General features: G+C 39.6%; 1 protein-coding gene across 2 annotated transcripts in view; it reads right to left on the bottom strand.

Moving 5' to 3' along the window:
* Nucleotides 1–11,509, bottom strand: part of Sorcs3 (sortilin related VPS10 domain containing receptor 3) — a 664,579-nt gene that overhangs the window by 96,933 nt on the left and 556,137 nt on the right. For both annotated transcript variants that reach the window (XM_008845711.1, XM_029569661.1), the window contains exons 12-13: nt 6,217–6,293; nt 3,155–3,246 (exon numbers count right to left, since the gene is read on the bottom strand). In XM_008845711.1, the coding sequence (XP_008843933.1) occupies nt 3,155–3,246; nt 6,217–6,293 (169 nt within the window). The remainder of the gene's footprint in view (nt 1–3,154; nt 3,247–6,216; nt 6,294–11,509) is intronic.

Genomic DNA, 11,509 nt, shown 5'->3' with positions numbered 1-11,509 from the left:
TTACTCATTTAGCCAGATGTGGTGGAGCACCCGTTTAATCCCAGCCCTCAGGAGGCAGAAGCAGGTGGATCTCTTTGAGATCAAGGTCACCCTGGTCCACATTGTGACTTCCAGACAGGACTAGGGAGACCCTATCAAAACAAAACAAAACAAAACAAAACAAAACAAAAAACAAACAAAACTTTACTAACTTAGATGGTTAGCCTCCATGTTCTCCCAGAAACGTTCTTTTGGCAGTAAGCAGGTCTCTGGAAAGAAATCCCTAAAAATTAAACTGAATGGTTAGATGCAAGGATGCTAGATTTACCAGATTCCAAATCCTTTCTGATCTCTTGGTACCCTGTCCTGCTTCCATAACAAATATGCTCACTCTCCTTTTCCCATCAGAAAGAAAGAATAAACTCTTCCTTCCGTTGGCACAATGAAAGCTCTCTATTGGAAGTTCTATAAAACAATAGTTAAATAAGTACCAGATCTTATCTCTACCATAATCAAGAAGAAGGAGGGGAGGGTTACAGTCAAGCTTGAGATGAGGTTGCTACTTTCTTCTCCCAAGACTTGAGGGGGAGGGGGGAATCAGTTAAGCTATATCTGACTTCAGGGCACTTATCTCTCCTCTAATTGAGAAGGTTCTAAAGGGTCATGCTAAAACTTAACACACATTGCCTCCCTTGGTTAGAAAATAAATAAGGCTGAAGACTTACTTTCTCCTCTGTGAATTCAAGTCCTGTTCAGCCCTCAATAGGCAACTCTTCCCTCCACAGACAGAAACAGGTCTTGAAATTGGGAGGAATCACCTACCAGCTCAACCATAGCACCATCAAGTGACATTTAGGTTCTTCTCAGTCCTCCCTACTTTTACTTATTCGCATTATTGGCAGGAAACATAGTATTCTGAAGCATTGTGTGCATTCCTGAATATTAGCCTCAATTCAGAGTTTTCTCTTTCCCTAACTTGCCTCTCACCACTCCTCCTTATAATTCCTGGCATACTCCCTTTAATGATCATCTTCATGTCCGCATCCTATAACAGACATTCTTCTGAGTTCTGGTGGTAAATGAACAAACCAAAATTCCTACACCAACCATGATCTCCCAGAGGACAGAAACCATGCCTTAAGCCTCTGTGAGTTCCATAGAGTACCTAGAACATCCACAGTTAAAATCAAAGAGCTCCAAACTTGGTGCTTCCAGCTAACACCTGTGTACAAGTACCTAGAGCAATGCACTTATATAGCTCCATTTCAATATCATTATAAACGGGTGATGAAACAACAACCTGATACACATGACTGATGCAAGAACTAAATTAAATAATTCATAGCAGCAGTTTAAAATACTGCTGCAATATAACATGCCTTCAATAAAAGCTATTATTATCTGAAAATGGATAACAAAGATTGGGGAATTTTTACATCACCACCATTGGGTTAGTAAAACAATTTTCTTGAAAATGACTCCATGCATCTCTTAAAAATTACTTATATAATTTATTTGTAAAACAATAGGTTAGTAGATATAACAAGTCTATCATGTGCTAGGTTATAGTCTAAGAAACTGGTAATATTTCAGCATATTGTAACCTAAAAGTGCCAATTTCATATGGTTTTAAAACAGACAAACTGAGAGACGTTTTTAATCAAAGGAGCTGAGGTTGAATTTGGTACCAGGGAATCATAAGCCTTCACGAGATGTCAAACAGATGCTGTCCACTAAAACTGAAAGCACTGATCTTCCCAAGTTGAGAACCTGGTGTAGGAGGAGATCCAGCTTTCTGTCCATAGTGAATGCTACCATCTAAATTCCAGCTAGCAAAGCCTACACATACAAATTCTCACTTTTGAAAATACACACTTTGCTGAACGTTAAGCCTAAAATTCTTTTCCATTCAAGATATTGACATATAAGAGATTCTTCCATCCTGTGCTAAAAACTTAAATAACACCAGCAAATCATCATCATTATATACACCATCAGAAAACATATCACTCAGGACGCTAGAGAGATAGCTCAGCAGTGAAGAGCACTGGCTACTCTTTCAAAGGACCTGGTTTCAATTCCCAGCACTAATGTGGTGGCTAACAACCATCTGTAATTCCAGTTCCAGAAGAATCCAAGGCCCTCTTCTGACCTCTGTAGGCATGCACAACCTGGGTGCATTCATATGCAAGCAATACACTCATAAAAAAAATCACTCAGTTCTTTGACATCATCAAAAATCTTCCACGTATGATCTCAGTTCTATTTTATGTTTGGTTGAGATAAACAACCTACTGTCTTAGTTTCGTTTCATTGATTATCATTCATTCACTTGTTTATCCATCCATCCATTCATAAATCTATTGTAATCTCACTTTTCAACTTCATTTCTGTTTTAAGTCTACTCTTACAACAATTACAATGGGTTCTTTAACCATTAATCCCAGAGCATCTCTCACACCAGAACTGATATGATATGATCTGATTATAGAATTTCCATCTACTCATAAATTCCCCTTTTAGCATCCACGAAAACATTTCCTCTGGAATTCTATTTTCTTACCCATTTTACTTTCGTCTATTCTATATTTCCACTTTCACTTTATGTAAACTTGTTTGCAGCAAAGCTCCTTTCATTAGAATCCCTGATTTTCCTGCATTGTGCTGACTCTTCGAACACTGAGTCCACAACATGGCTTTAACTACTCCCAAGTACTCAAGTACACAACGGCTAAAACTCTAGAGTATCAGCCTAGATTTCTCCCTTAATCTTTATATGAATATATATGACAACTGATGGTTATCTGTGATGGAACAGTCATAGAAACCACAAACTAAACTTGTATAGAACTGAGCTCAAGATCTGTAACATGAACCTAACCATCTGCTTATAGCAATTTCCATCTCCAATATGTTAGATTCCAAATCTTAACTGCTTAGGTTTGCTATTCTTTCCATTCTTTTCTGTCTTATCAACCAACCCGGATTCATCACACTTTCCCATCTAAATTATTGGTTTCACTATTGCTAGCTATGAGCTAGATGATTTAAGGATATTAATGACGAACAATGGATGCGGAAATGCAGAAAAGGGTGAAAAGCCACACAGAATCACTGACCCAACACTCTCTACTATTTTAAAACTGCTCATAATAGGGTAGGGGTCTGTCCTTACCACAAATGCCTGACTGGCAGAGGTGTGTGTTTCATGGCCACGAGGGCGCCACCCCAGTCTAGGAACCAGACATTGTACTCTTCATCAAAGACCTGAAACAACAACAATATTCATAGCAACACCTTACATTTGCGTAGTGTGTAACAGTTTACAGTATTTCACAGATACTATTTCATTTAGATTCTGAGCTTTCCAGTGACTGTATTAGTCTGGCAAGAATTATCTGCATTTGATAAATGGGAAATTGGGTTCACAGAGAAAAAACAGCTCACCTTATCACACTGAAATGGCATTTTCAAGACTTTTCCGATTAGTTATGTGACCCAATTGAACTACATGAAGATGGGGGAATATGGTGGATGCTCAACTATGTAACCCAAGGAGGAGTGTGATTTTGAAGTTTTCATCTCTTTGTTTCTTTACAGTTTATTTTCCCGTCTTCTGTTCTTCCTTATCAATTCAGGTGTTTGCCAATTCATGAATTATCTATATCCTTTAGGATTTATAACTTGCCTAGGATCTAAAAGACAATTTCCAACAACACTAGAATAACTGAGTATTTAGACTAAGTCTAAGCCACTACCTTCCAGGTTGCCCTGAAGTTTGGAAGAAGACTTAACTTTGGTGCCTGTGAACCTCTTTCATAAATATTCATTATAGTACAGAATTTCCAGGGACTTAAGACTATTCAGTATTTGAGCTATGTATTGTTCGTGTGTTATTAATCTTTCCATTCACTCATCCACACATTCAATGATCCATATGTCCATCTAATCATAAACATTTGTTAAGTAGCAACTATAATCCAAGATTCTCAACTAAGAATTTTCAACCTAATCCCACATATATCAAGGTATGTCTTCTGTGATTCTTGCCTAAAGCATGAATAACATTTATTCCACAAAGAATTATTTTCAACTTCTGAGTTTGTAGAGGAAATAGACATTCAGAATTCCTCTAGCACTTAACCAATTATGGTGGCTCATGCAACCTAAATACAGAGATTGGGATGGTATTTAGGAGAGGGTTAGAAGAGGGTAAGCAGGAATAGGAAGATTTAAAAGGCAGATGTACAGGAGGAATGTGGTCTACTGTACATAGGCCCCAATGAACAACTATTATTTGCTTTATTTATATTTATCTTTTAAAAATATTTTATCCATTATGTAATGTGTATGGGTGTATTGCCTGCATGTATGTATGGAAGTAATGTGTCATGCAATGCCTGCAGAGGTAAGAAGAGGGTGTCAAATCCCCCGGAACTGGAGTTATGGACAGTTGTTAAATGCCATGTGGGTGCTGAGAATTGAACCCCGGTCTTCTGCAAGAATAGTCAATGTTCTTAACCACTGAGCTATCTCTCCAGTACTCATATTTATCTTTTAAGTAAAGAAAAATATCTAATGGCAAGTCTTAATATACAAAGGATGTAAAGGCACATCAGACATGAATAGAAAGCCTGAGCCTGTCAGTAATGTTAATCTTTTCCCTCCAGAGCTTAAATGATGGCTCTATGGCAAGTCGCATAATGGGGATGCAGGCCTGAAGCCAGGATAGTAGGGAAAAGTCATCCTTCAAACTTCCCTCTGGATATTGCCCCAGGCCACTGACAACTTCCCACGCCTGGAACTAAAGTGAAAAGTATAAGCTTGGTCCATTTGGGAAAGAGGGGAAGAAAATTAATGAAGGGACATCACCGAAAGGGAATACTGTAGTGGACGCCTGGCGAGGGGATCTCTTTTTTGATGTGGGGGGACCATTATATGTCTATTGGGAATCTGGTATTGGATGAGACTTTTTCCAGCTTCTGTATTCTTTTGGGCCTTGCATTTGGACTAGCTTATGTTTTGAAGCTCCATACCTTTTTATGTGTCTGTTGCTTGGTCACTTGATTAGAGCTTTCAGAGCAGGAAACTTGACACTCTTCACTGCATGCTATGTAGTATCTAAATTGATGCTGCATCTGTTAAGTGCTTGGTAACTTTCTCAATGGGGATCATAGTCACAGCAGGGGCAATGAGGGTAATGACAGTAGGGTGATAGTCATGCCAGTCTTGTCCAGCATCTAAATGGGACCATGTTTGATGACATCGATAATGGTGGATCCACCTGCATTGACCTACATTGTTGAGGCATTCAGTGTGCTTCTCTTTCCCCTTCTTTTCCCTTTCTTCTCATTTTAAGTCCGTAAAATATCACCTGTAACAGTTAAGCCTTTCCCACCGTTGCTTAACAGAACCAACTCTTCCCTCTACCTTGTAATAATACCACTAAAATAATGCAATCGCCCTTAACTATACTTTGTTTTATGTGAAATCGTTTTCTCTGTTTAATGTTGAGCTCCTTAAAAGGAAGGAATGCCAATTCTTGAGGCCCCTTTCTGACAGCTTGTTGACATTTGACAAGTCTGTGTCAGCCAGTAGAGTAGTCATGTATGACTACTTATATTTACATTATTAAAGAAAATTAAAAAGCTCAGTTCACATTCATCACATATCAAATGTCCAGCCATTAAATGAGACAACATAAAACACAGAGAATTTCTGTTATCACTCAGAAGTTCTATTGTTCATAACACTGAATTGATTTTTCTTCTACTCATATGGGTATTAAGATATTTTATATTTACTTATGGCTGGGTCTACAAAATTCTTAAATAATCACTGTAGTGGATTTGCCAGTTTTATATTCTAATCCTTTTGCTCTGTAGATAAAGAGATCCAGAAAGCTGGCGAGGACTGCTTGCCAAGATTCCTTGGCATACAAATGACAGAAACAATTTCATCAGTGTATCCCCAGAAACCAGCAAGCTGTTACATTCACACTTCTTAAGGAATGAATGAACCAGCTAGAACAAATCTAGGTTTACCTTTTTCTTGCCCAGTGCTCTTCACACCAACCTCCCTTCCCCTCTAAACTACAAGCTGCATTGACCAAGCTGAATAGTTGATCAAATATTTTGGATTGACAAAGTAATAATTAGTTAAGAATCTATAGGAAGGGAGATGCTGTAAGAAAGTACTATACATGTGTCTCCCCTCTTTCTGAATCACCCTAGTTACCTGTCTCCATGTGTTGCCCCCATCAGAGGAGATGAATACACTAATGTCAGTATATGAGAGCTCCGGGCCAATGTTACCTGAAACATAAACAGATCATTTGAAATTGTTAGGCAGTTTACATTTTAAGTGTTCTCAAGGTTAGAGGATAGGTGTCAGGGGAAAGTTTTTCTAAGTGTATTAACAGTTTATTTGTGCACTCTTTTATTGAGGTCATATACAAATAAAACCTGAGCACGAAGAAAACCCCACTATGAGAAAAACAAGGGAACAGTGTGACAGGATTGCATCTTTAGATGGTAAGATGCAGAGGCTTAATATTCATGGATATGAGTTTCTTGGATTATTCACTTTGTAGATTTACCCACTCCATTGTAAATTTTTCTTCCTGGTGTCCCATGAAAATGGCAAAGTGTGGAAGAGCAGAAACGTGTGGGGAAGATTGGCATGGAGGTCTTTTATTCCTTAGTATAATTTCAGCCGAAGAAAAGTTGATGCGTGAGTACTCACGTATGTGTGAACAGTGGGTAGATATTTCCAACTTAGTTTTTTTTTTCCTTTTTGAGACAGGGTCTCCATGTAACCCCAGCTAGCCTGAAACTCACTATATAGATCAATCTGGCCTCTACCTTACAGATATTCACCTGACTCTGTGAAAATGGCAAAGTGTGGAAGAGCAGAAACGTGTGGGGAAGATTGGCATGGAGGTCTTTTATTCCTTAGTATAATTTCAGCCGAAGAAAAGTTGATGCGTGAGTACTCACGTATGTGTGAACAGTGGGTAGATATTTCCAACTTAGTTTTTTTTTCCTTTTTGAGACAGGGTCTCCATGTAACCCCAGCTAGCCTGAAACTCACTATATAGATCAATCTGGCCTCTACCTTACAGATATTCACCTGCCTCTGCCTCTGGAGAGCTGGGATTAAAGTAGTGTGATACCAGGCCAAGCCCAACTTACATTTGATGACCTATAACTTGAGCACCAGACATTTGAATGACCCAATTGTATAGACCTAAACTACAGATTTCCCAGAGTAAGACTCCCCCGGGTATAGCCATGAAGCATGGGCGAAGGCATCGGTGTATGGCTAGAGTCCATATCCTCTCCCACCTCTTCACATTCTATTTTTCTGTCTTTCTTTCTCTTCCCCTTGAACTTTATCATTGTGGTTATGCCTGGGCCAGTGAGGCATAACACACACACACACACACACACACACACACACACACACACACAATAATTATGCAAAGGAAAAGTGAGATGTTTCTACTTTGCCTAGATTTCCCTGGTTTTACCAGCAGTCAGTCCACAGAGTCTATAATGCTGATCCATGTATAACAGTTAGTACACAATAAATAATTGTGGTATGACTGCTTGTGTACATAAAGGACTGAATGATGTTCTAATGTTGATGTGTACTTGGGGACATGTTAAAAACTAGGAGAACACCCTAAACAAGTAAGAGTTTATCGTATTGGCTGATATATTTTTTTCATTAAAAATTGCAGGAAAGGAAAGTTATCTCCCACACATCTGTAACCTAAATAAGAGCACAATAAAAATGCAATAATGAAAATGTTAATTGAGCTTCTGACATTTAATGCTTCAAAATGAAAAATTAAAGCCAGGCTACAGCTTGTCAGACTCCCATCAGCATCAGGGAGCACACGGCTAGCCAACTTGTTTTGACACTCAGGCTTCTAAAAATAACCCCAGAGTTTAGGGCTCAGGCAATAGGTAAAAAAGGAAAAAGAGAGGCTCTGAGAGTAAAACTCCATGGATATCTGTCTTGAATTCGGATTTCATTTCTCTAGACGAAAGTCTTAGAGAACACTGATGGGGTAGGGCATTGAAGGTCAACCCCAGATGTGTGGTGGTAGCTGCCTGGGATCACTGTGGTAAAAAGGGATTTGGAAGCCGAATGTGCTGCCAAGAGAATAGAGTATGGTGATCTGTCAGATCAATTAGTGAAAACAGGAGGGATAGAGGGAAAAAAGAGAGGAAGAAGGAAAGAGAGAGAAAGAGAGAGTGTTTCTTCACGTCTGCCTTCCTCACGTGTTCTCTCAGAATCCGTCCTACTGCCTCTTACCCTTATTAGCTCTTTCTGATTATGTTCACCCTCTCTTTCAAAGCTTCACTATGCTTAATTTGGCAGCTTGGTGGTGGTGAGAACCAGGTTCATTAAGAAATCTGTTTTTTAATATATCTTTTATCATCTGAAGGGCATCAAAAGCTACCCTGATGATCACAAGGACCAGAAATTTCTTTCCCAGAAACTAGGTTTCCCAGAAACTTCCCAGATCCTAGGAAGATCTGGTATTTGACCATATTCCATCTCTATGCAGCCAGGTGGGCAACCCATGACAGGAAAAGCTTGGGTGATGATGTCAGAGAGGAAGACTTGTCTAAGGGGCTTAATTGGCTAAGGTAGATCTAAGGGGACTCAATTAAAGTGTCAAGTGATAGAAGAAGAAGCTACCCAGGCAGGGATGCCAACAGCTCAATGGAGAAAAGCTCCATACAGCCAACTGCACAGAGAAATTATTCCCAGGAAGTGGGGCAACATGAGGTATGAACATTCAGTGTTTCTAGGAAGCAAGGCAGGGATGGGTTAGCTATGAAGCTGGCATGATTAGAGGCTTCTGGACAGGTGTTGGACAGTCACAGAACTGAGCCCTGCCCTGGAGTCAAGAGAGAGAGAGTGGGCTTGGCCATGATGCCTCCTTCTTCCACTTGACTTGTGCATATGTCAATGGAAGAGGATTGTCATTGTCACACCTACAACACTAATGTTCAATCAAGGCAAGGAATGTGCTTGTCACACTGTAATACATCATGAGGATGTGCACTCTTCACTACTAGTGGAAACCAGTGCTCAGGATATAGAGAAGTCCATTCTGATGCTTGCTAAAACCGCTGGAATCTCTAGACTTGCAGTACTCTTCCTTCTGAGATGTCCTAGCAGAAGGTGGAAATGGATCTTGGGGCATGTATTCATCCACAGATCCCAAGACCAGGATTCTGGAAGAAAAATTCACATGCAGACCACTGATGGCATAGATGAATTCATAATCATAATTATTGTCCTGAAGGTAAATAATCTCCAGCAACAAAAAAAATCCATCAAAGTAAGGAAAGCTGGGCATGAGAAATTAGAAGCCAGCAAATCAGCTCAAGATCTTGTCATCTGTTTCATAACCCTCTTTATGCTTCAGGACTCCATGGCTCACAAGAAACCTCAGGAGTTAAATATGAAAGGAAAGATAATTAATAATTTTGATATACTTTGACAAAATACCCCAAAACATCTCAAATATCTTAAATCTGTCAACTCATTGAAGCCCTAACATGCTAATTTAGAAGCATCTGTGGTCAATCTCACCCCACTAAAGTCTGAGCACATTGTCCAGGCCCTTTTATAAATATGGCCAGTTGTTTAATGTATTTTCCATATGCACATGGTATAAAAAAAATTACCAGAGAGAAGAAGGCCATCTCTAACACATAATCATATAATCAAAGCAGACAGGTCATGAGAACATCTGTATTTGCCTAAAAATACCTTGGAGACTGCATCAAATGTCCCAAAAGACATTTTTTGTTATTGAGTAAGAGCTTCAAAAGGATCCATATTGTAAAAGTCAGATAAAACCACAGCTTTCTCCTCATTCCAATGGAAGATAGGCCCTGAAGGAGCTGGGCAACCAACATGCCTAGACAACATGATCTGACAAGACAAAGTCAGGTCAGACTTTCCTCAACACAGACTAAGGGTAAGAGCCTCAGGATGTAACTTATGGTGAGCTGAAGAACTAGTACCTCTTTCACGTTACAGAAGCTTCCTGTTCTGAGGCTGTAAGGAGAAGGCAAGATAAAGCAGGATGCTTCCTTTGGCAAACCCACGACAGTTCTTCCTTGGGCTCTGTAGAGTTGAAGAAGATGCAGACCAGCTTGCAGTATAAGCACAGTACACAGTCAGGATGCCATGCCATGACTACTAAGATACTAGTCCATTTTTCTTTTGTGAGTCATTACTTAAGTGAAGGCTATGCAAACTCCCTGAAAGAACAGTTAAGCCACTCAAGTTGAGGATGTATCTGGTCAGCAAGAAGTTTTGTGTATACAACCAGGAAAAATTCAGCAGAGCTCTACTGGGGAGACTGAGCTCTATCTTAGAAAATAGAAAAAGACATGTTTGTGAGATCAACTCAAGAGCAAATACCACTGCCCAATCTTAGAGACATGGTCTTCATCTCTAATTCTTGCAATACTCTCATAAGGAAGAAAATAATACGTATTTTACACTGAGGAAAATGAAGTTCAGAAGTTAAAAACAAAAAAAGAAAAAAACCAAGCCAACTTCACCAGAGTGGTATTAGGGCTCCGTTTAGAAAGCAGGACGGAAGAGCTCCTGAATTTCACTGTGTGCATAACGTATGCATATGAGTTATTGGTCCTATTGAAGGAGAGGAAAAAATTATCTTCTTCTGATGCTAAAAGAATACAGTTCACATTCAGGATATACAGAATGATGATAGGTAATCCTGTACTGAGAATTCAATATGTTACCAACACTGCTTGAAGCATTTGAAATTCATTGCTTCATTTAATTCTGCAATTTGGTTATGTCAATTTTACTATCCCCACTTTGTCAATGAAAACACTAAAGTTCAGAGTGGTTTAACCACACTGAACAATTCCTGGTTACATCTTAAGCATTCAAATGTCTCCTTTGCCAGCAACTATTTTCCAGTACAGCTTCTGTTCTGGCGTTGGATCGCTTGTAGGCTCTGAGTCTCCTCAGAGAGTTTACCAGCCCCAGAGATGGAAGAACCAATTCACGGAATGTGGGGTGTGAGGATCATTCTCCAAACTCTCTCTGGCCAGGACCAGAGCCACAAAACCTGCCCTCATCTCTCACTGTCCTAGGATTTTTGAGAACTTAGTGTTAGTCATGGTAGATCCTGTCCACAGGATTGGGAGGAGAGATACTGAGTGAAATGGCAGCAGGCTGTACCTGCAGTCCAGTTAAAGTGATTAGTCCCTGCTGGTATCTTAAAAAATAACCTCTAGATAGGCTGACTAGATTCACTGGATGGACAAGTAGTAGAGAACAGCTGGGGGTGCCAACAACACAGTGGACAGTATCAGGGATATCAGAGTATAAGGGCTCTAGTCCAGGCTGGGGTAGGCTATGGGAGGGTGCCATCTGGGAAGTGGGTGTATAGATGAATAAGATGGTTTGGGATGTTCTTTGTGATATACACACACAAAAAAACCAACCAATTTTTAAA

This window comes from Nannospalax galili, unplaced genomic scaffold (assembly GCF_000622305.1).
Source record: "Nannospalax galili isolate Female #2095 unplaced genomic scaffold, S.galili_v1.0 scaffold161, whole genome shotgun sequence".
Taxonomy (NCBI): Eukaryota; Metazoa; Chordata; class Mammalia; order Rodentia; family Spalacidae; genus Nannospalax; species Nannospalax galili.
Note: the sequence above shows the minus strand (reverse complement) of the source record. Positions and strands in the feature narration are given on the sequence as shown.